This window comes from the organism of the source record quoted next, unplaced genomic scaffold (genome assembly GCF_019419815.1).
Source record: "Pyrus x bretschneideri cultivar Hongxiangsu unplaced genomic scaffold, Pyrus_bretschneideri_v1 Contig76, whole genome shotgun sequence".
Taxonomy (NCBI): Eukaryota; Viridiplantae; Streptophyta; class Magnoliopsida; order Rosales; family Rosaceae; genus Pyrus; species Pyrus x bretschneideri.
Genome location: NW_025999816.1, coordinates 1,303,123 through 1,327,327, shown reverse-complemented (window position 1 = coordinate 1,327,327; position 24,205 = coordinate 1,303,123). Strand labels below are relative to the sequence as shown.

At 37.0% G+C, this 24,205-nt stretch overlaps 3 protein-coding genes across 7 annotated transcripts; all 3 read left to right on the top strand.

The window, feature by feature from the left end:
* The first annotated feature begins 264 nt into the window (after nucleotides 1-264).
* On the top strand, nucleotides 265-5,347 carry LOC103955564 (probable methyltransferase PMT21). 3 transcript variants are annotated; one of them, XM_009367471.3, is made up of 8 exons: nucleotides 265-541; nucleotides 1,846-2,116; nucleotides 2,207-2,355; nucleotides 2,485-2,680; nucleotides 2,957-3,167; nucleotides 3,697-4,372; nucleotides 4,486-4,563; nucleotides 4,732-5,347. In XM_009367471.3, the coding sequence occupies exons 2-8, from the start codon at nucleotides 1,868-1,870 to the stop codon at nucleotides 4,952-4,954; spliced, it is 1,782 nt and encodes a 593-aa protein (XP_009365746.1). In that variant the 5' UTR covers nucleotides 265-541; nucleotides 1,846-1,867; the 3' UTR covers nucleotides 4,955-5,347. The 3 variants fall into 3 exon arrangements, with proteins under 3 accessions (XP_009365746.1, XP_009365745.1, XP_048430858.1); XM_009367470.3 differs by having other exon boundaries at nucleotides 265-596; XM_048574901.1 differs by lacking the exon at nucleotides 265-541 and adding an exon at nucleotides 1,155-1,694.
* Nucleotides 5,348-7,463: 2,116 nt separating this feature from the next.
* Nucleotides 7,464-13,922, top strand: LOC103955563 (cyclin-dependent kinase F-4). Of its 2 annotated transcripts, XM_018649519.2 has the most exons (19): nucleotides 7,528-7,622; nucleotides 8,675-8,715; nucleotides 8,891-9,194; nucleotides 9,292-9,894; nucleotides 9,969-10,047; nucleotides 10,131-10,199; nucleotides 10,286-10,375; nucleotides 10,472-10,610; nucleotides 11,014-11,116; nucleotides 11,224-11,276; nucleotides 11,388-11,454; nucleotides 11,673-11,781; nucleotides 12,113-12,178; nucleotides 12,290-12,358; nucleotides 12,458-12,521; nucleotides 12,622-12,735; nucleotides 12,942-12,973; nucleotides 13,092-13,176; nucleotides 13,390-13,922. In XM_018649519.2, exons 4-19 carry the CDS (start codon nucleotides 9,839-9,841, stop codon nucleotides 13,611-13,613), a joined length of 1,419 nt encoding a protein of 472 aa, XP_018505035.1. In that variant the 5' UTR covers nucleotides 7,528-7,622; nucleotides 8,675-8,715; nucleotides 8,891-9,194; nucleotides 9,292-9,838; the 3' UTR covers nucleotides 13,614-13,922. The 2 variants fall into 2 exon arrangements, with proteins under 2 accessions (XP_009365744.1, XP_018505035.1); XM_009367469.3 differs by lacking the exon at nucleotides 8,675-8,715 and having other exon boundaries at nucleotides 7,464-7,622.
* Nucleotides 13,923-18,143: 4,221 nt separating this feature from the next.
* LOC103955561 (growth-regulating factor 4) lies at nucleotides 18,144-22,987 on the top strand. Of its 2 annotated transcripts, none has more exons than XM_048574949.1 (5): nucleotides 18,144-18,308; nucleotides 18,415-18,613; nucleotides 18,775-19,129; nucleotides 22,189-22,613; nucleotides 22,708-22,987. In XM_048574949.1, exons 2-5 carry the CDS (start codon nucleotides 18,421-18,423, stop codon nucleotides 22,719-22,721), a joined length of 987 nt encoding a protein of 328 aa, XP_048430906.1. In that variant the 5' UTR covers nucleotides 18,144-18,308; nucleotides 18,415-18,420; the 3' UTR covers nucleotides 22,722-22,987. The 2 variants fall into 2 exon arrangements, with proteins under 2 accessions (XP_048430906.1, XP_009365741.1); XM_009367466.3 differs by having other exon boundaries at nucleotides 18,145-18,308; nucleotides 18,408-18,613.
* The last annotated feature ends 1,218 nt before the right edge of the window (nucleotides 22,988-24,205 follow it).

Here is a 24,205-nt window from a genome sequence, read left to right as displayed (position 1 = left end):
TACTGTTTATAATATTTTTTTCTGTTCTTTTTTATTAGAAGAATAAAATGATAATTTTACGAGATTTTGGTTAACGATTAGGGTTTAGATATTAGAATGATGAGTAAATGGTTTGAAAGAGAGAGAAAGTAGTTACCACTTTTACCACAGAAAAAAACAAAGAGAAAGAAAGAAGAAAGAGGTGGGAAGTAGATGAATCTGAAGAAACACAATGCAAGCTTGTGTGTATGCTTTAATATAAAGCGCGTCCCTTCCCGTGCTTAAAGCTCTGTGAGAGAGAGAGAGAAAGGAGAGAGAGCCCTCCCACTGTTCTTCCCATATTCCCTTTACCCTTGCTAGCCCGCCTCAGGAATCTCTCTTCCTCTTCTCTGTTTCTACTTCTCTTAAAACAGAGATTTTCACCCACAAAATTAAAATCCCATTTAATTTTCGGTTTCCATTTGGGTTTTGTGGGGTTCAATTCATGAAACAAAGATTAATAGCAGAGATATTGTAGAGAGAGATACACACTCACTGTACGCAGAAAGAGAAGGAGATAAAGGTACTAGTTCATCTCTCTGCGCTGTGTCAGCTTCTTCTTCTTCTTCTCTTACTCTGTAAGTACTTTTCTCCGTCAGATCTCATGCTTTTCTTCTATGTGTAATTTCGTCGAACACATTGCGATCATATTGTTAATGGGTTAATTGGTTTCTTTCTTCTGCACATTAGATCTGGTTTTTGACAGCACCCCATCTTTTTTTCTGTTGTAATTTCCTATTTTTGGACGGCGGTGATCACGCGCGGTTTTTCACCTTTTTCCAATTGCCAGATGCTTAATTAGTTAATTTATCTCCTGGTTTTTTCACAAATTGGGTTTCTTTCGTTTTTCTTGTTGTCTTGATTTTCCTTCTTTATAGGTAAATCTTTTTGGCAAGATGGATAGTTTTGATCTGTCTTTCCTTTTCTTTTGTATAAATATGAAGCACCCGGAGGCCTGCAATCAGTATTCAACACTTACTTTTGCAGGTTTTTTTGGCCTCGTTTCGAAGAAATTTAGGTGCATTTCTTGGTACGATTTTGTGGGTTTGTTTGCTTGTTTCTTTTGATATGAGGTCGATAATATATCAATTTGATGATTGAGAAAGGAAGCAGCAGCTGATTGGCAAGCAGCGACTACGTGAATCATGCATAAAAAACTTTTCTTAAGCTTCAAACAAAATGATGTTATTGAATTATTTGCTTTTTTTGGTTTCCATGGCTTGATTGATGTCCCATGTTTGTTTGCCCTTTCTGGCTTAGTGGGGAGTGAAAAAAATGGAGGGAAGGTGGAGTTTGATGGAGTTAGGGCCCATTGCCATGTGCGGGATATAAAGGGAGGTTGACTTGGAAAGTAGAAAGTGTCGGCAGTTGCCATGAGATCTTGTAGTTTACGGCTTATTCAAGTCGTTTATGTTTTTTGCATCACTTTCTTTGGGTGGACTGAATGCATATGCTAGATCTGGATCTGGATCGATCCCAGGAATTCAGTTTCAGTTTTCCTTTGTGTGATCCCATGTTTTGTAATTGATTGACATATGTTTTTTTTTTGTCAAAGTTTATGGTTAGATGATGGGTTTTCTTTAATTAAACATGTGTTTCTTTCGTTTAAGTTGGTTCGTAAATGTATAAGAAGTCGCTTTTTAGGAACGAAAGAAATCCGTTGTAGCTTGTGACTGGTATAGTTTGACTGTTTGTGTAAGCTGCCTGATTTAAGTTTTTAGTACTGTTCTGTGCTTCTACTAAATTGTGCCTGGTAGCAGATCGGTATTATTTAATATCTGATATGACCAATGATGAAGATATCTAATATGCCTTGTATGTGTGCAGGTAGTTAATACTTTCCGAGATCATGAAACATAAGGATGGAAAACCAGGGCCCCAAGGTACCAGGGTTTTCCCCATGACAATCTTGTTTGTTTTGGTATGCGGGTTTTCATTCTATCTTGGTGGAATCTTCTGTTCTGAAAAGAACAAAATTGAGCCTGTCAAGGTCGAAGATGTCACAGAGGCAGTTCAATCATCTCTCCAGTTAAAACCCGTTACCTTTGCTGAATGCAGCAGTGACTATCAAGACTACACCCCGTGCACGGATCCAAGAGTAACTCCTTAATCATTTTTAAGTACTTTATCCTTTCTGGAATTTACGCACTGCTAGATGCTTATCAGATTGTGGCTGCTTATTGTACAGAGGTGGAGAAAGTATGGTGTTCATCGGCTTACTTTCATGGAACGGCACTGCCCTCCAGTATTGGAGAGGAAAGAATGCTTAGTTCCACCTCCAGATGGCTACAAGCCACCAATCAGATGGCCAAATAGCAGGGACGAATGTTGGTACAGGTAAATATGTGACAGCTGATGCCTAAAGCCTATGTACAGTCAAAAGTTTCTAGTTTTTAGTCTCTATTTGTTTTTTACCTAAAAAATGTTAAAAGTTTCACTGAATTTAGCATGGGCATCTGGTTTCAGGAATGTGCCATATGATTGGATTAACAAACAGAAGTCCAATCAGAATTGGCTGAGAAAAGAAGGGGAGAAGTTTCTCTTTCCCGGTGGGGGAACTATGTTTCCGAGAGGCGTTTCTGCATATGTCGATTTGATGCAAGATCTTATTCCAGAAATGAAAGATGGGACCGTTCGAACTGCCATTGATACTGGGTGTGGGGTGAGCTCATCTTTCATCCTCTTTTACATTTTCCCGATTTATCATGTTTAACTTTAGCTGAAAATTTCTGGTGGGTGAATGCATGTTGCCTTTTTGATCTAGTTAAAAATGCAAGTTTAAATTTCATCTGCACCTTTCTTTCCCTATTTAATTGTTGAAATTTATTTACCATGTAATAATCTATTTCCTTATTATCCTTGAAGCAGCACAAACTGCTAGGTAATTAAATTCATGAGAATCTACAGAAGTTAACCTCTTTAATTGGTTAATTTCTAGGTTGCAAGCTGGGGGGGTGATTTGTTAGATCGTGGGATTTTAACTGTTTCTCTCGCTCCAAGAGATAATCATGAAGCTCAGGTTCAGTTTGCGTTGGAACGTGGAATTCCAGCAATTCTTGGCATCATTTCTACACAGAGACTTCCTTTCCCTTCTAACTCTTTTGATATGGCTCACTGCTCAAGATGCCTCATCCCATGGACAGAATTTGGTACTTATTCTATCAAATTGTTTTAAAAAAATTCTGTTCTAGAGAATTTAATTCAGTATATTGAGCTTAATGTCCAGCTGCTGGAACCAGTTTTCAAATTAGCAATAGCATAGTGGGGATGCATGGGTCATATAAGCAGTGCTGCATTTTGCATTTTACCTGATTGGTCTAGGAACTTGGAGATTTCTCTCTCTTAAGTGCTGTAGTAATGGTCGATAGGACCAACTTAGACAATTTGCATCCACTAAATCCCTGTGTTCCAGTTATCATTTGTAGGGAAAAATTCCACGGCTCAGTTGTGAACTGTAATTTCTTGCATAAGATTGGAACTTCCTTTCTTCCTTTGTAGGACATCATATAAGATATCAGTTATCATTTTTAGGGAAAAATTCCACGGCCCAGTTGTGAACTTGTGTAATTATTTTGCATAAGTTGGAAATGGTTTCATCTTTCTCTCCTCTCGTTTTATCATTTTTATTTATCTTTTAAAGTTTACCACTTCTTCTGATGGCTACTTTCTTGATGTCAGGTGGAATTTACCTCCTTGAAGTTCATCGTATACTCCGTCCTGGTGGTTTTTGGGTCCTGTCTGGTCCACCTGTCAACTACGAAAACCGCTGGCGTGGGTGGAACACCACCGTAGAAGAGCAGAAATCAGATTATGAAAAGTTGCAAGACCTGCTAACTTCATTGTGCTTCAAATTGTACAACAAAAAGGATGATATTGCTGTTTGGCAGAAACTGTCAGACAGCAGTTGCTACAATAAACTTTCTGAGCCAGACACCTATCCTGCAAAGTGTGATGATAGCCTTGAACCAGATTCAGGATGGTACACTCCATTACGCTCTTGTGTCGTAGTTCCAGACCCAAAGCTAAAAAAGTCAGCTTTGAAATCCATCCCTCAATGGCCAGAGCGGTTGCATGTTGCACCAGAGCGTATTTCTGATGTGCATGGCGGAAGTGCTAGTGCTTTCAAGCATGATGACAGCAAGTGGAGGGTACGATTGAAGCATTACAAAAAGTTGCTCCCAGCAATTGGAACAGATAAGATAAGAAATGTTATGGACATGAATACCGTATATGGAGGTTTTGCCGCAGCCACGATTGATAATCCCTTGTGGGTCATGAATGTGGTCTCTTCCTATGCTGTAAACACACTACCCGTGGTCTATGATCGAGGCCTTATCGGAACTTACCATGATTGGTAATTTGAAACTCCTTTCTGCATGAATAGCATACTTTTGATGCGCTTCTCATTTGGTCATTGTAATGAAATCAAGTGGGTTTTGTGTTGATTTATCTGTTCTCTTTTGGCAGGTGTGAGGCGTTTTCTACTTATCCACGTACTTACGATCTTCTACATCTTGATGGCCTCTTTACTGCAGAAAGCCACAGGTAAAAAACGGGTTTTTCTTTATCTGGGGAGATGAATATATTTTGAAAGCTTATATTAGTATGGCATATTGAATTAACTGCTTAATCTTAAATGTAGGTTTTCTGTGCACTCTTGCCTAATTTATCATTCTTTGTATAAATGGTTCTAATGATCGTAAACTTGGGCAGATGCGAAATGAAAAATGTGCTCTTAGAGATGGACCGAATCCTGCGCCCTAGTGGCTACGCAATAGTTCGAGAATCCAGCTACTTTGTGGATGCTGTTGCGACTATTGCCAAAGGGATGAGATGGGGATGCCGCAAAGAAGACACTGAGTATGGCGTTGAGAAGGAGAAAATACTGATATGCCAGAAAAAACTCTGGTATTCATCGAACCGGACTTCCAGATGATGGCCATCCATAGAAACCCAAAACCAAGTCGATTTCTTGGAGGGACGGAAATAGGAATAGAAGCAAAAGAAGCAAGTTCAATACCATTCACAGAGAATTAGTTCATTGTTTAAGAAGCCAAGAATACTCAAATTTGTCGTTGAAGACTCGGTTACCCAATAAGGTGGTTTGATCAACCGATAGGGCGTTGCGTATAGATATATTCTTTATAAGGTGTCAACATGTACTCGGTGTAATTTCTTTTTCGTTTTCCCGATTTTCATAATTTGCTCTCTTTTCGTGTCAAGCTGTAATCGGAGGTGTATGTACCAAAAGAAGAAGAAAGAAAAAGAAAAGGAACAAAGATTTCTTTGTTTCTTAAATGGAAATCTTCTGCTTTTGTTTAAGCTGCAATTGGAGTTTGTCATTTTAACTGTTTCTACTGAAGGAAATACCGTTTGTGTTTAATTTTAAATAAAAATATTTAAAATGATTTATGACCGCACGATGTATGATGAACGGATATGATTTACGGATCCTCAGAATCTTCACAAAAAGGATCCGGATTCAAGCAGTTAAAGGTCAAATCTCCCACTCAAAAAAGTATTGGATTTAGCCTTTTTTTTCTTGCAAGCACGTGTTACCTGAGCCTGGTAAATTTTGAAAATTTGTCGCACGGTGGTCCGCTTTTCATCGAGTGCGTTGAGTTATGCTAGTTTGACTCTTTCATTCTCGTCTGGAATAGTTTGTTTGTGGCTGCTTGACCGTTATATGGAATCTCCATGTAAACGACATGATTTACATTAATATTGAGTACTACATTCTAGACTGTTCAATTGACTTGCGAATTTCGAAACTGGGAAAACTAAAATCTCCCTCCTCATCACCCACCACAACTCCATAATCCGGCCCCCACCCCACTACTGTCCACCCATGTTCCATCAAAATTGCATTTCAACCATCGCTAACAGAGAGAGGGGGTCTTCCTCCCACTCCCGTTGCTCTCTCTACTTCCCTCTCCCGTTCTTCTCTCTTTCCGAAGGAGATGTCGCCAAACAAGTGTTAAAGGTTTTGGTTGCTGACGGGGGTAGTGACGTTTTGAGGGGGTTGGTTAGGCTAGGGTGATGGCATTTTGGTAAACTAAAATAGAATGGGTTTAGATATAATTAGAGGATATTTTAGGAATAATAGTGGGCGAAGAAATAACATTTTAATTTTTTAACTTTTTATAGTAGGTTAAATTATAAGGTGGGTGGGGAAATAAACAATGAGGTGGATCTAATAACACTTTTTTTTATTTTTTATTTTTATTTTTTTTTTATTTTTTAAGAATTGGTGAGAATTAATTTACATTTGAGGTTTACAGGAGGAACACTAAAGCACTCGGTTTTGATGGAGTCTCCATTCTAAAGCAGACATAGCAGCAAAAAGATTGAAATTATGACTGAATGAGCATACTATGTTGAAGATCTATGACCAAAATCCATAATAATAAAAATTTTAAAAATAAAAAAGGGGAGGACTCTCCGTCATCTTATATTTTTGGCATAATATTTTATAATGTTGGCACGAGAATTGTGCCAAAACATAAGGTGGTGGAGAGTGTATGGAGATCATCACTTTTAAAAGAGTTGTTAGCATTTCTCAAAAAATTAAGGAGAAGAACACCAAAAAACGGGTAGAACGGTAATCAAGTTCACAATCATTAACATACAATCCCAACTGCGGTTTAGCCAAAATAGAGCGTATGATAAAGATTGCGTGATAGCAAGAGTTTGATTATTGAGTGTGGGTTTATTTATCATAAACTTTAGTTTTATTGTAATTTCATCTTGTACTTTGATAATAATTATACAATAAATTAAAAAAACAATTCACATATAAAATTTAAGTTGTGCATAAAGTAAAGTTATATAGATTCAAATATAATTTTCCTATCTGTAATTGTTATATAAATTTATGATCTGATTGCGCTCCCTAAAAACTTAACTCTAACATGATATGTAATTGTATAAAAATAAAAAATTAGTAGACATAATCTGTCTTTAACATCTCAATGCAAGAAAATTGGAGCATGAAATGAAAAACTTGCTGTAATTCCATTATTTACCTCTCAATTAAAATGGACACAAGAAAAAGTCAAAACTATTTATTTTTCTAAGTACATTAATATTTTTACATTAAGGAAAATAAAGAATTCGATAAAGCCACATAATGAGGGGTCTAATTTGGTATCAAATTTGCCGTCCACTTCGAATCTAAGATCTCTTACTTACAAATAAAGAAGAATGCAAAAAAGAATTCGAAGTAAATTAATTTTATTTGTTGGAAATAACTTCATTTGAAAAAAAAAAGAACAAAAAAAAAAGAAGTGGAAAAATCCAACCGACCAAAATAGAAAGATCAAGCAATTGGGTCAAATGACAAGTGTATCCTTATCTTCGTGAGAACGTAGAGGGGAGCTATAAATATCGGAAACGTAAGAAATTAGGTAAATTCCTTCGTTGGCACGAAGGCTTTTATTCTCTCTCATCCTCCCCTCTCTCTCTCTCTCTATCTCTCTCTCTCTCTCTGGCAGCAGATCAGAATTCGGTGGGTTCAATCGAAGAAGTCGGTTTTACATAACAGAAACTCTGGATTCCACCTCCTCCCGTCCTTGGCGACGGTTGTCATGCCGCTTGGCTTTCAGGTTCGATTCATTTTCTTCCGATCTGATCCTCAATCAATTTTTTGTCCTTTTTGTTTAGATTTACTTCTGAATTCGATTTTATTCGATTTTGTTTTGTAATTGATTTTATTCGATTTGTTTTGGGATAGTTTGATTTTTTTCGTTGTGAATCGTATCTCGATTTTATTCGATCTGTGTTTTGGGATTTAGGATTAGGGTTAGCTTTTTTAATGTATTCGTCTGGATATGGTACTTTGAACGGACGGGTCCGTTCAAAGTTTGTTATGTTGCTGAAAAATTCTGGGAAATAGAAGGGTTTCAGAGTTTGCAAATTTGGGGCTCGATTTTTGTAGGGTTTCTTCTTCTGGGTTATTAAGGTTTGGTGAAATTATTCTGATTTGGAATTACATCTCTGGGTTATGTAATTGGGATACTCGTGGCTTATGGTGGTGATTTTTATGAATCATAACTCCAATTGGTAATTTGAGGCTTTTTGTTTATTTATTTGTTTGCAAATATTTCATTGGTTGTATTCTGTTTGTGTCTTACATAAATTGCTAATGTTTTTTATCACTCAGGTTATAGATTTAGCTAAGTGTGTCGCACGTGAGGCTAAAACCGTAATTTGCTGCACCATAAAGTCTAACTGCAACCATTTTTTGTATAAACTTGTTTCTGGTTATGGTTCCTCTTCTTTCCTTTCCTACATTCCAGTTTTGTGCTGAAGGTCATTTGGTGGCTTAGAACTTATACAAATTATTGTTGAAATTCATGACGTCATGGGGGTCTATATAATTTGTCCCTGATGTTCTTTTGTGAGTTTAGGTTATCCTTTTACACATTTTTTTGTGATTTGTGGCATGTGGTTTAGCATCGGAAATCATTTGTTGGCCTGCGAATGAGTAAGAACAATGAAATAGCAAAGCATGTGTGCATCACGTTAAGTTTTTTTAGTTGTGTCTCTATGATGCATAATACAGCTTAGGTGCCCAAAGTTTGTTGTATATTGACGTTGTCACCATTATATGGTTTGTGGTATTTGTTTTGTCTGAACTTTGTTCTGAATTGTGCAGCAAGTATTGTAATTTTATGTGAGAGCTATTATGAAGCTGTGGTAAGGATTAAATGTTGTTTTGTTTTAGTGTTTGGATTTGCATCATTATGTTTCATATTATGTGAGATTTTGTTTAAATGGCCATTAAAATCAGTAAATTGTACCTTCTAATCTTGTCTGCATGATTGGTCTTATGTTCTTACAATGCATTCATTTATTGTAATCTTAATTTCAGGTTGTGCCGGGCTTAGATTTAAAGGGGTTTCATATATATTTCAAGACATGGAGCAAATGCGCCTCTGGTCAAATTGCCACCAGTACCGGGTCTTTTCTTTCCAGGAAGTGCTTGACTGGAGATTTCTTGTCCTTGGAGATTTTCTTCTGGTTTCTTTTGTTAATTGCACTTAGTGGTCAATTTCTCTTAAATGATCAATACGGGAGACGTGATGCTAGTTTCTGAGTCAGGTGTTGGATCTTTAGTGCATAGTGCATTGCTGATACAACATCCACTTGAAATTTCTGGGAAAACTTCTTCAGGGGTACAGCATACACAACTCAGATCAATTTTATACTTCTACTTTTTTAGTCTATGCCTGCTTAGTATTCCTGAACTTTATTCTTTCATTATCATGACAGGGTTAAATTCTGGCAATCTGTGACTGAAGATCTCGGCATACTTAATATTAGATAATCAGTTACGTCAAACCAAATCAGTGCAAACTGTTTATTTCAGAGTTATTATTTCATCGTTGCTCCTGATGGGTGCTATGAGAAGTGGCAAGATCTTTGTTACCTGAAGATTCCTCACTGATCTCTGCATAATTTAGATGAGATAGCTATTAGTTAAGTTTATTAAGCCTTGGGTGACACTATCTTGAGCTCTAAGTATTTCATTTGGCGGGATAAATCCTTTTGGTTGGTTTTTTTAATTGGCATCGATATGTTCGGTGATACTTGTCCTTTTTTGCCAACGATGTCATGCTGTAGCCCTGATGCCCTGGAGTTAGTAATAAATAAGGCCGTGCAGCCCATCCATCATATGAATTCTGGTTTTGTGCTTGTGCATATTGCCTCAGAAGATTAATGGTTTGATTCTGCTGGACCAGCAAGGCAGTTGTTTATATCCTACAGTGTATTTGAAGGATCATCCCAGATAAATTCGTTTTATCTTTTACGAGTCTTTATGCTTTCACTGAATAAAGAACGAGCTGCTTTGTGTTCCACAGGAAGAATGGAGAGGTGAGTGTTTACTGTGTGATTTTAGGGTTATCTGTCTGTGTTCATACTAATGCACAAGTATGTGGTTACTCTAGGTACAAGTTAATAAAGGAAGTTGGTGATGGCACATTTGGGAGTGTCTGGCGAGCTATTAATAAGCAGACTGGTGAAGTCGTAAGTGGTTTTGTCCCCATTCCTTTTAGAATGTATGTAGTGCTGTATTTGTTCTGTTCATAGTCATTTGGACAATATTACAGGTTGCTATTAAGAAAATGAAGAAAAGATATTATTCATGGGAGGAGTGCGTAAGTCTACGGGAAGTTAAGGTGGTTCAACTTTCTGTCTCCTCTCTATTAATATCCTGATCTGATTTATATTTTTTAATTGTATCACGGGTTTCTTCTCCATGCAGTCATTGCGTAGAATGAATCATCCAAATATTGTGAAGCTCAAGGAAGTCATCAGGGAAAATGACATATTGTACTTCGTGTTTGAATACATGGTAAGTGGTATAGTTGCTAAACTTGATATTATTTGCTATTATGTCCATGAGTGTCGTAACTGATAAGTGATATTTGTTGTCATATGGACATTGCAGGAGTTCAACTTGTATCAACTCATGAAAGATAAGGAAAAGCTTTTCCCTGAAGCTGAAGTCAGAAATTGGTGTTTTCAAGTTTTTCAGGGCCTTGCTTACATGCATCAGCGTGGATATTTTCATCGTGACCTTAAGCCAGGTATCTGCTACAATTGTTGTGTGTAACCTTGGTTGAGTAGGTAAAATGTTCGTTAGAGAATCAGAAGGGCTAAAAAAGACGTTATTCGATGTTCTGAATGTCCAACGTGTTCTATACTTTGTTTTGTTTTTTTTGGATCTTTAATTATTGCTGCTTGCATTCCCATGCTATGCTTTCTTGCATTTTTTGTTTCCTTTTTTCTCTTTTGTTTTCTGAATCCTCAAGTGGCCAAATCATCCCAAATTTTGTTTCCACTTTCGTTGTGGGGTTATTTTCTTTCCTCAATCAATTTCTTCGCTTATATGGTTTGTCATTAAGCCGTTCAGGCTGTCATCTGTTCTCTTTGTTTTTTCTTGTGCTACCAGACTGACATATTTGTACCTTTACGTTCACTTCTTTGCAGAGAACATATTGGTTACCAAAGATGTCATCAAAATTGCTGATTTTGGACTTGCTCGAGAAATCAATTCACAACCACCATATACAGAATATGTGTCAACACGGTGGTGGGTGTTGTTCTAATTTTTGTTTTTCAATTTTTGTTACGAATTATCTCTGCTTAGGTGTTAATATATTGCTGTCAGTTACTGACTCTAGAATGTGGATGTGCTAGGTATCGAGCGCCCGAAGTGCTGCTTCAGTCATACCTGTATAGCTCAAAAGTTGGTGAGTGTTTTTGTAATGAAGTTATGTTAAAAGTTTTGATTTTTGTCCTTTGTGAGTATATATTTACAATGATTGCTTTCGTAAATTATTAATTTTTATTTTAACTGTCAGATATGTGGGCAATGGGTGCAATCATGGCTGAGTTGTTTTCTCTCCGTCCTTTATTTCCGGGTGTTAGGTATGTATTCCGTGCCTCAGTCATTGTTTGTTTCCCACAGGGAAATATTGCTATAATTATTGGACAGGATAGAATTTTGAATCTGTGCAGTAATTGTTTAATTAACTTCAATTCTTTTTGGAAGATATTAGTGCCATTTTTGCTAATAATTTAGCGACTAATACCAGTTTATTTATGTTAATTGTTCTCACCTTCACCTCCTTCCACCATTCCTGCAGTGAAGCAGATGAGATACACAAAATTTGCAGTGTGATTGGAAGCCCAACCAAGGATTCATGGGCTGACGGGCTTCGCCTTGCAAGGGATATCAACTACCAATTTCCTCAGGTCAGTTATTTCTGGTTTTGCATAATGCAATTCCTCATTTGTTTTGTTCAATTTTATTCATGCGTTTTAGTTTGTTCTCTGAGGTGCATAGACTTGTACAGAAATCTCATGGGGAATGGTTTTTACATTCTCACTTTTATCAGACTGCTGTCATTGCTGCATCTTATTTTATTTGCGAGATTTATTAGACAGTTTAAAGCTGCATGCTAATTTGGGATGTATTTTTTGTGTGTTGTGTTTTAGTATTAGTAGAAAGATAAGATATGCTGTTCCCATACTTGGAAAAACAACCTTGTATATTAAGTTGGTTTTGTATCTTTTAATATGGCAGTTTGCTGGTATTGATCTTTCTTCACTGATCCCATCAGCTAGTGACAGTGCAATCAGCCTTATTACAGTAAGTCCTATATAGTATTACTGCCCCTCAACTCTGCCCATGTGTGGCTAAATCGTTTAAAGAACGTCTACTACTGCGGAATTCATGTTTTTCCTTTTCCTTTTGCTGTAGTCACTTTGTTCATGGGACCCTTCCAAGAGGCCAACTGCTGCAGAGGCCCTCCAGCATCCTTTCTTCCAGGTAGTGTATTGGAACATAGTATAGTTAGTACAACCTCCTATGATGAATCGGGTCTGTAAATGTTGTGTATTCTAAGATGTACTTCCTTTTATTTTGCAGAGTTGCTATTATGTTCCACCATCCCTTCGTTCCAGATCAAATGTTGCCAGAACACCACCAATAGGTTTGTCCATCTGATAATTTATGGAATTGCATCAGCTTTGATATCTTTATTTAGATATTCAAGTAATGTAGGATATAAATTTATTTGTATTGTTACACAGCTGGAGCAAGGGGAGCCGAGCAGCAGAGTGCTAGAAGACTTTCTGGAACTGTATCTCATTCAAAGCTTGCTAACAGCTTCCCTTCCCCAAAGTTGCATGCTTCTGTAGGCACAGGTTGGTTTATATTGTTCTGTTGAGTTTATTTAAACTTTCAATTCTGACGTTTTCTTTTATCCTAAAGGAGAGCATCATTATAATTTCACTTTTTGCCTATAAAAGAAGTGGGTTTATAGCTCATAGTTAAGGAAACATTGACATATTGTCTAATGAACTGGTAGTTTTCTAGATTTATTCTCATTCTGTGATAACTATTTTTGCAGGTGTGCAGCGGAAACTGGATATGGCGAACCAGGTGAGAACACATGTTATTACTTTTCTCTGTTTAATTTGATTGTGCGCTTATGCCAAACATGCACATACCTCAATTGCGTTTACTTTTATTAATTAATTCCTCATCTTTATGATTGAAGGATGTGAAAAAGAATGATAAATATTTGAAAAGCTCTCCAAAGCAGCAGCAGCAGAAATATCGACCTCCTGGAAAGAGCAGTCCTAGTAAGTTCCATGGCTAGAAGGATGTTTGATTGTGTTGCTTTCTTCCACCGATTTGGATTTTTTATCAATCTATTTTGCTGGTCACATTTATGAACCACAAGAATGCGTGAATGTTGGCTTTTTCTTCGGCTTTTAGTTACTTTTTATTTGTCAAGCCCCTGGTGCTTGTTCATATGACATTTATTTAACTGAGAAAAGTATGTGGGTTGGCAGCCTCTGTGAACAAGGGAAGGGTTGCACGTGGAGTTTCAGATACATCTGAGAAGCTGGCAAATATGACAATTGGTCATCGCAGGCAGACTGTCGGGCAGCCGCAGATGCGCCCTCCTCCCATGAAGGCAGGTGTCCAGTGGATTGGTGAGTCTGGAAACTTGTACCTCAGGCCTGTTCAAGAGATTCAACCTGGCAGAACGTATTCAAGGAAAGTTGCGGGATGAAGAAGATGAGCTTCTTTAACAGGTCTTATATATAGATCGTTTGCGTTATCACTACCTGCAGAGTTATGCAGATTTGTCTGTCTCGTGTCTTGTTTAGTACCGAACCTATGACTTGCGCTGGTATTTGGTTTGTATGCTTGTGAATTAGTGGTATGACCAACCGGCATCTTCTGCCCGGTCTTCTATTATTCATGTAAGCGGTATTGGATGAGTTCCAACAGTATGGCGTTTCCTTTCGCTTTCTAAACAATGACCTGGATTTTCAGAGTAAATAAATGAAAGCTAAGGGCACCCTATGTTTTTGTACAAGGTTGTATGTTTTTAACTTCATGTTGTTCCCCCTCCCCTATGGCGCTTAGACCATCTCTAAAAGAAATATCAAATTATAATAGTCAAATTACAATTTATGGATGATGTGTTGATCTGAAGTCTTATATCAAATTTTGTACACCTCTAATAGAATCGTCAAATGTTATTTCTTATTAATATAGAGCTTTAAATGGGTGTATTTATTGAAAAAAAAATGTGGAACAAAATTTTTATTAGTTGGAAATTTTAGTGGAACAAGGGATCCGTTATTAAAAATTAATTAAAAATAAATTTGATGTTGTGTCAAATTTGATTTCTAATTACAAAGACTTCAAATTTAATCAGCTAATAACATTTCCGTTAGAAGGATTTTTGCTAATTAGATTGACATCTCTTTTAAAGATGCTATTATAGGAGCAAAAAGATCTCCAAAACTGAACATAAACACAATTCATTACTATTTCTTACAAACAAACCTCAACATGAAGTACAAAGGCTCCAGAATTCCGAACAAAGAACAAAATATCTAATGTACACAGTGTTGTCTAAACAGCTAAAAAAACATGTAATGTCTTTCAAAATGAATATAAGCCTTGAAAAGCTCTTCAAGTACATTCAAGATATGTCAAACTTGTCACCCAAGTTGATCTGAAAGTGAAGGGAAAAGGGGAAAAAGGGTGAGCTACAAAGCTCAGTAAGTAACAATAAACAAAATGTTGGAGTTTTGAGACTCCTTGTCCCACATCGGGGAACATAAGCTTCCCAAGCACCTTTTAATAGGTTTTGTCTTCCACGTTCGCGGTTAGGATTTGGACCATTTAGAAATGGATTGAGAACTTTGACCTTATGATTGTGGATTAGGTTTGTAAAATATAGCCTATTACAATTAATATTAATTAATTAAGACAAGGACCTTGGTCTTGGAAGTTAAATTAATCAGATTTATTAATTTTAATTTCGAATTTTGATTAAGTGACAGCTCTTTGAAAGAGTTGTGTGTTTTCAAATACGCTCAACATGTATTTGAAATGGTGTAAACCAATCTATATATTTGCAATCACAGTTTCCAAACAGAATCATCTTTTCTTTCTTATTTTTTTTTGCACAAAATTTCCAAAGAGTAAACACACAAAACAATTCGCTATAATTCTATAATCCAATGCGGGTTGTAGAATTAGGTAGTTGTATCTTGGTCGAGCAAACGTTATAGAACCACAAGCACACGAGTGGGACGAAAATATTGTTCGAATGACATAGCTTTTGCGCTAGCCTCTACCTGTGGTTAATCAAGTTAGTACTATTTTAATTCCTGTATTTATTTTTGTATTTAATTCCGTATAACAAGTATTTTTGGTTAATAAAGTATTAAAATTTCAAGTTCTGTTATTTTTATTTATTTCTGAATTGTTCTCCAACACAAAATAATTCGAATGTACATTTGAAGGAGTTGGATTCAAGAGCTGCAACACAACGAACGCTCTTATTCAATGATTCAATGTCAATATCAAAGAAGTTAAGACTTAAAAGGTTTGAAAGAATGGGACAGAGACCAAGAATTCCAGGAATCTATGAATCGTATCCGTTCATTGTACATCGTGAGGTTAGAAATCATTTTAAATATTTTTATTTAAAATTAAACACAACAATATTTGACAAAAACTGATCGTATGATGAAAGGACATGATTTACAGATCCTTATGATCCTCACCAAAAGGATCGAGAGAGGATTTGGTTGAAGAGATCAAGGCTAATCCCATAGTAGAAACTTCGGTTGTGGGTTTGCATGTCAAGAGGTGGCACCTTACTTCAACTGAGGGTTTGCTTCAAACAAACAGACAGCTTCACTTTACATATGGTTGTTCTTAATCTGTCATTTTCCACCCAAAAAGTTAGACAAATTACACTAGGGCCTCAAAAGAGTTGGGCTGTTACAGGTTTCGGTCACCAAGTTTCGGCCATGAGGGTTTTGTGGGTTTGTCATAGCTCCATGCATGCATCTCGTTTGTCATGAGACCTTTATAATCGTCGAGTTTGCGTGTGTACAGTATTAAATTCGAATGTCAAGTATGGTAATTTTAATATTTGGTTGACAATACATGTTCTAACTACCAAGGCAATTCACTAATTTTACTGGGTAAGTGTCCTTGGATTGCAATGTTTGATAAATTACAGTCAAAATTGGCATAAGAAACTACACAACTGAAACGGAACTTGGAGTCACAAAGACCAAAAGTGAAAACTTGGCCTAAGTTTAAGTCTTAATTACAACCGTTGCCACCTTTTTTTTTTTTTTTTTTTTTTGGCAAACAACCGTTGTCACTTAGTATTATGATCTAATAGTAAAAGCGAATTTGAACCACATTATTGCTAGCTCATTGTGAGGCTAAGCCCACCCTCTCCTCCTTAGTGTAGATAATATCATTTGTTCAAAAGAAAAAAAAAAACATAAATTTCATCAAGTCAACTGGGAGTCTGAGAGTCCGGATCCTCGCCAGATCCGTGAATCGCGTCCATTTATCGTACATCGTAAGGTTATAAATCATTTTAAATATTTTTATTTAAAAATAAACATAAATAGTACTTGACAAAAACTGACTACATGATTATGATGAACGGACACGATTCACGGATCCTCACCAAAAAGATTCGAAGAGGATCCTGTTGGGGAGTTTGGGACTAAGTTGAACCATGTGTCAAAGTGAATGCACCCTCAACCAAGACAGATTTTCCAATGTGACCGGTACACGAAGTGGTACACTACGTATCACTATATAAATGATGGAATATGTGTATTAAAAAATAAATTTTTCCACTACTTATATAAAAACACGTGATGTATCATCTATATTCTTGTCAAAATAAAAAATTTCTCCTCAACCAGCGAGCGGCACCTGAAGATATAGGCGTAGCACAGGGCAATATGGACAAAATCGTACTGCGACAAGCATCCTCGCGGAGATGGCCCTTTGGCCCCTTTCCCCTCTCTCATGTTAGCAGACAATCCATGGTTCGTTTTGATTTTGGACGCTTGCTAAAGTATCAAAACCGGATCAAACAAACCTAAAATCAGTTTAGTCAAGATTTTTAAACTATGTAACTTTTTTTCATGGCCAAAAACCAAACTAAATCGACAAAACAATTTGATTTGGTCGGTTTGGATGGTTTGGTCAGTTTGATACTCACCGAAGAAACGATGTTATTTACAATAAGGGGTAGCGAAGTGAGCTAAAACCTCTCACTTATAAGTGAAGAGGAGTGTCATTAGACCGTAGTACTAAATGGTCTCATACCCACAATGGCAGAACTAGGAAATTTTCATTGGATGAGCTAGCTTAAAGATTTAAATAAAGAGGGGCGCGAACTTTTTGTATGCCGTATGCCCTTTTTTTTTTGTTTTTTTTTTTTGAAACATATAAACAAAGAAACTTGATACTGTATCTTTCACAGTACCAGCTAGCTTAAGAAAATTTTCACAAGGTGAGCCAAGAATTTTCGTTATTGAACAAATATGTGTTAAAATTCAAACAAATCTAAACTTGTACATGTACAAGAAGCGTAGAGAAAAAAAAAATGTAAGAAAAAGAGATAGTTTGTAAATTGTATTATATATAATTTTATATAATCAAACTGAGAGAATTCGAATCAATGACTAAATATATAACGGAGTATATTTGAAAATCAATAAAAATTACATGTAAAAAATTATTTTCCACCAAAAGGTACCTGGGCTATAGCCCAGAGTAGCCCTCAACGTGGCTCCGCTAGTGGATACCTACCTCCACTTTTAATTAAAGTGATATCAAATATGACCTTAATTTTTTCTGGGCATTTTAGCAAAAATGCTCGTTGAGATTGACATAACTTCTTGCTTTGTTATATGAGATTTGAAATTGATAAATGTGGTCCTTGAGCTTGTCCACCCTCAATAATTTGTCATTCTGTAAAAAAAATCTATATTAGATAAAGATAAAAATACTCTTAAATTAATAAACAATAAGACAACAAGATTTGACAAAAATTAAAGATATTTTTGTCATTTTCTTATTATTTAGCCGAGATTTTTTATGGAAGAATCTGAATGATTGACTGTAAACAAACTATAAATTAGTTCTATCAATTTAAAATCTCAAACCAAAGTGAGGAGGCATACTAATTTCATGGAACATTTAAAGCTTAAAAGGCATTGCAATTTGCACGGTGCTTGAGAATAAGATTTGAGTTACGCAATCCAAAAAGAAATTGGGTAAAAATCAAAAACCATTCTTGGACTGAACTTGAAGTCTCTGCCTCTCTCGAGTACAAAACACAGACCAGATACTCTCATTTCCTCGCTTCCCGACGAATTTGGCAAAACCCTTCTTCTCCACCACCGTCTCCAACTCCAAGGTAACCTCATCCTTTCCCTCTCTCTCTCTCTCTCTCTCTCTCTCTCTCTCTCTCTCTCTGTATGAGTATGACTAATTGAGATTTGGATGTTTTTGTTAGCATTTAGTCTGAAATGAGCGGGTCGTCGGTGGGCACTGGAGGTCACGCGCCGCTCTTCACAGTGGCGCAATGGGCTGAGATGGAGCATCAAGCTTTGATATTCAAGTATCTCAAGGCAGGAGTCCCTGTTCCTTCTGAGCTCCTCGCCCCTATTCGCACCAGTTTCAACCTCATTTCCCCCAATTTCTTACCTCACCACCCCACCTGTAATTCTCTCCTCCAAATTTCCACTCTTTTTGTTCTTATATTATCGATTTGATTTTTATAATTCCGGAATTTAACGGGCAATTGTTGTTGTGATATGCATGTTGTATTGTTATATTTTGGATTTTTGGTATGGCTAGATGATTTTTTTTCAATATGTTAGGGGGTTATGCTTCCTATTGCGGGAAGAAGATAGACCCAGAGCCGGGGCGGTGCCGGAGGACGGATGGCAAGAAATGGAGGTGCTCCAAAGATGCATATCAGGACTCCAAGTATTGCGAGCGGCACATGAACCGCGGCCGCAATCGTTCAAGAAAGCTTGTGGAATCACAAACTGCCTCTCAATCTTTGTCAACTGTGACGTCAGACAGTGTGATCGGGAGCTCCAGCCACGGTGGGAGCTTCCAGACCATGCCCTTACACTCAATTGGAAATAGTGGAGGCCTATGCTTTGGAGGCAATGGATCTGAGTTGAAGATGGAAGCTATACCCTATGGGGTGTCTAACAGGGGAGCCAGGTATATCCTTTAGGTTACTTTCGTATTGGTAGAATTGTAATGTCTCATGAATTTGCGCTGCATTCCTATTATTTCTCTAGGACGAGAAGTCTTTCTCGTACATAATCTATGAATAGTTGGTTATTTCCCGAACATCACTGACAAGGCCTAAGACGGGAAAGAGGTTATCCAATACATTTGTAGCTGCAGGTGGGGATTTAGATGGAGAGTGTTTATGATAATCACCTTAGAGATATAGAAAGTAGAAATAGAGGACCCGGAAAGCCTTATATGCTTATTTGGGGGGTGATGGGTTGTATATTTGACTGTTAGGGGCTTCACTTGTTAGTTATTAACATCAAATTTATGCTTGAAAATTGTAAGAAGGTTAAGGTCCCTTTGATCACTGTTTGGTTTCACTTTTTTCACTTTTTGTGCTTGAGATATGAGGAAGGTATATATATATATATATGGGGAAAATGAGTGATGAAGAAGGATGGAGCGAGGAAGGGGAAGAAATAACGAGATGGATGAAAACAAAATCTTGAAAGTGAAAACAACTTAAAAATAGCTTTTGATTTTTGGTTTTTGTTTTGTTTCCTTTTTCATTTACATTTCTTTACATTCTTCCCTACTCTTCCTCAACTTCACCATATACTTTCCTCACACCTTAAGCACAAGAAGTAAAAACTGAAAACTAAGAACCAAATGGTTACTAAATGGGCCCTTACTTTTTAAGGAAAACTAATGAAAAGGGCTTGAAAACTTTGAGTTTTAATCAAAAGGACATAAAAGCGTTTTAAGTGAATAGTACGAGAAGTGACTTTTTAGAGTAAAAATGGCCTTTTCATTAAAAGTGAACAGTACCGGGAGTGTTTCGTTAAAATTCCCTACTTTTTACCATGTTTTTAGCCACGTGCATTTGCATTTCTTTTTCATTTGTTACATGTCTCTCCACAAGTTAGCAAGATAGAAGCGTTGAAGAATGATGCATGCATGCAAAGTGAGGAGCAATGATATTTAAAGTGTGTTTGGGTTAGGAATTTTTCTTCCTCTGAATTGCAAAATGAATGGATTTAAATTGGGTGATTTTTAAAGTTGTTTTGGTTAGCCCTTTGTCAAATGGCATACTTTGGCAGCTCTTGGGTGATATTGGGTGGCTGTAACAGCAACTGACTTGTTTTGTGATGTTTGTACCATTTACTCCTGTTCTAACACTGATGCGTCTCCAAATTGAATTCCACTGGGAAGTCATTATCCATATTATACAGAATGGTTTACCCATTAGTTTCTTTCCTGTTATTTGATGAAAATCTAGAAAGTGGAGAAGCATCCGTATGGTCGTTGATACACTGATTATTAGTAATATGTTCAATGGTTGATTATTAAGGAGTTTAGCCTAACTTAGGTCTGTTAGCTTAAATTAAGGTCTAATTGTTCAATTTGCTAATATGAGGTTTATTGTTGAATAGTTAAATTCTGCATGATTAACTCAGTTTGAGGCGAATCTTTAGGACAGATTTATGTCTTGGTGTCTTATAAACACCCATGTACTCTGTTGATAACGAGTGCAATGCAATGTGTTTCTCTTCTATTTTTCAGTTTCTTGTTACACAAACTTTCCTATCCTACATCAATATATCCACCAATACAAAGATGTCTTCAAGTTGTCTTGGACTATGTTCGTAGTATGTTAGAATATGTATTACTACTGGATTCATGCGAGGAACTCATGGTTACATTATAAATTTACCTACAGCACTTTTGGCATAAAGCATCTAGTGAGGTAGATTAATTTACCTACAAGCTGACTATACATCGGATGATCATCCAGTAAGTAACCGTCATCATACTATAGAGACCTCTCCATTGGATGAGGAGAGCTTATCCAAGATAGCCTGTGCCTCTAGAATGCCCAGTACATATTTCCTTTGAGACAAGTAAAATACTTGTTAAACTGAAAACTCTGTACAAAGCCTCATAAAAGAGTATATACACTACGGTTGCAGTAGCCCTAGCATCCTAGGCCATAATTACTTAAGTAACTGTTAAATTCTATCCCTCCAAAGTACTTAAATGATCATCTACGAAACCAAATGACCAAAAAATAAAAGGAAAATAGGGGAACAACTAAGGCCGTAAACTAGCTAGAAGCGGAGCTTAGAGCCAAGTTGGTTATCTAACCTACTCTCTGAAGCTTTGTAGAAGCTCCTGAACCAATTTGTTGAAGGTAGACTGATGTTGGATGCAGTGTCACTTGCAAATAAATGGCACGGTATAGTGATTGGGATTCTTACATGTTTTTGGCAAGCTAAGGTTTTGGGACTAGCTAGAGAAGATGTTTCTGAAATCCATCTGCTTTCAGGATGTTTCTTCTAGAGATGCTAAGAGTTATCATCATGTCTTTTTGAATCGTCTTTTAGCTCATATTTTTCCGTGGTATAATCCGTTAGAATTTGGTCACAATACATTCTGGCAATGGCATGTTATGGTCCTTTGCTTTCTGTTCCTTTTTCTGAGATGGACAAATTTGTTGTTTACTCTACCTTTTTCCATTCTTAAGTTTTGTTTCTTATGCAAATAAAATTTATTGAATCAAAACAACAAAATCATTTAATTGAATATGTGATTAAAAGTAAGATATTTGCATCATTATGGTGATTGATGCATATGAAAGGTTTGTGATGGTCATCTTAGGGGGGATATAAGAGGAAAGGAATTGAAAGAAATTTACAAGATTGAGTTTAGTTGAAACGGGCCAATGGGCTAGTCCAGACCCACAAGTGGGCTGGTCAATGCCCAATGACTCATGGCCATGGACCTTTTGGTGATGGTGCTTTTTGGCAATGACTGCAGGCATCGTGTAATTCAGTTGCTGATGGGTAATTTTATTTAGACCTGAGCTTGATTATTTCTTAAATTGCATCCATGACATTGCTTTAGGTTTTGATGCACCATGATTGGTTATGATTTTTAATCGTCACTTTTTGGTTAGAACTTAAAAATAGTAGTTTTTGATATGCAGTTAGAGACAGATTTCTTAGGAACCAAAAGGATGTGCTAATTTTATGCAAATGCAGGGGGTGCAATAGATCTGGATCAGAAGAACACAATTTCATGTCAGAAGCTAAGAGGTGTGTTCAGGCGCACAGTACTGTAGACAGTCCGTGGCGTCTAATGGAGCCTCAAGTTCCCTTAAAATCAGAATTGAGAAATAGTTCTCTTTGGCTAAACAACAGCTCTCAGCTACAGACATTACAAACTATGGAGTCATTGAGCGGTGCTGCTGCAATCACCAAACAGGAGTATGTTGGTGGAGAATTTGGCTTACCCGGATCTCAAAAACACGAACAAAATTCTCTTCAGCCTTTATTTGATGAGTGGCCTAAGTCGAGGGATCTGGGGTTCCATCTGAATGATCATAGATCAAACACGACTGAGCTGTCAATGTCTAATGCAGGGGCCACCCCTAAATATTGCACAAGGAGTGATGAGTCACCCAATGGTACGTTATTTTCATCTAGAACATCTTGCAGATGCCCTCCTCCATCCCCATGACCAAGGAAAAGATTGATCGTTTGATTTATGTGTTGATGCAGATGCCTATACTTGAACCTGGGAGCTGATATACATGCGCTTTCTCGTGCATGTCCGTGTAGTGTACTTTGCCGAGTTCCTGCTTCCCTGTAATCTGGACGTCAGCATTTCTGGAATTTCTTAGGTTTGTATTTTCCACTCGACCATTCTGGTTATACGATTCCTGGAGTGTAATAATGTCTGTGCTATCTACTCTTATATGTCAGCATAGCACACTCCGGAGATATTGCTTTTGTTTGCTGTTGCACTTATGACTGCTATGGGTTTCTTGTGATGCTTGGACATGCGCTTTGTCACCCACTATGTTATTTGCTATTGTTGTTTCTTAGGGAACTAGCTTCAGAAGCGCCCGGCTCGGCCGGTGAAAAACCGCTTGCCAGCTCCTTTCCATTCTAACATTTTCCTTGGCTGGCTTGTCATTCCATTTTGAGCACTTTCCGTGAGAGGAACCTGACTACGTACTCTCCCTAGTTTGAATCAGTTTCCCGTCTCTCCTCACTGTTATGCATGCCATTGTCAGGCTCCTCTGAAAGTTGAAACACACACCAACTTCATTCCCATACCATGCTTCGAATTCAAAGCATTGATCGATAAAAACAAAAATCAGAATATCGCTATCGTTTGTTAAAAAAAAAAATAGTATGAAAGACCGACCGCAATGAATAGTTGAGTTCTGCCGAATGAATCGCGTTTATTATCAATATATGGTAATGTTCGATAGACTAATTGTTTAGGTGTAATTTCATGAATCATATGACGTAGTTGTCGACGATTAGATTATTATTTAAGTATCGATAAACGTGTTTATTTTGTATTAGTGACACATCACATGATTTGCAAACTTGGTTTAAAAAGTTAGTCTACCTAGCATTACGCTTAATTTATCATTAATTATGTACATAGGATTAATTATATACTTAATGATATAACTGTTTTTTTTTTTTTCAAACAATAGAAATTTCGATTAAATTCGAAGCGAAACATTTACATCAGATGTCAGAGTGTTGAACAACCATTCCGGTTCAAACTCACTCCAACTATGAAACCCACCTTCCTTAAACACAAAAGATACCACTAGATGCGCTGCCTTATTGCAAACACGGGGAACAAAATGAAATTCTACTAACCTCAACTGTTGTTGTAATTGTCTAATATCCAAGAGGATACCTTCAATCATTACCTCCGGTTGCAAAGTACCATTAATCATCCCTATAAGATTTTTTGAGTTAGATGACCTGTTGTTGAGGTCTAAAAATGTCACATACCAACCCAACCAAGTCTCAATGCCCAATTGTCCTGCAAAGCCTACATTCAAGCCCAAACACGGGCCAAGGCACAAGATTGATGAGGAATGTATTCACAAACATGTCATGCCACGCCATGCTCATGCCTATTCATCATGCCATGCTTCCTTAGCCACAAATCATGCTAAGCCCAAGTCACATAATTGGGGCTTGCCAAGTGAATTGTGATGTTGATGGTTACGAAAGGTTATCGGGC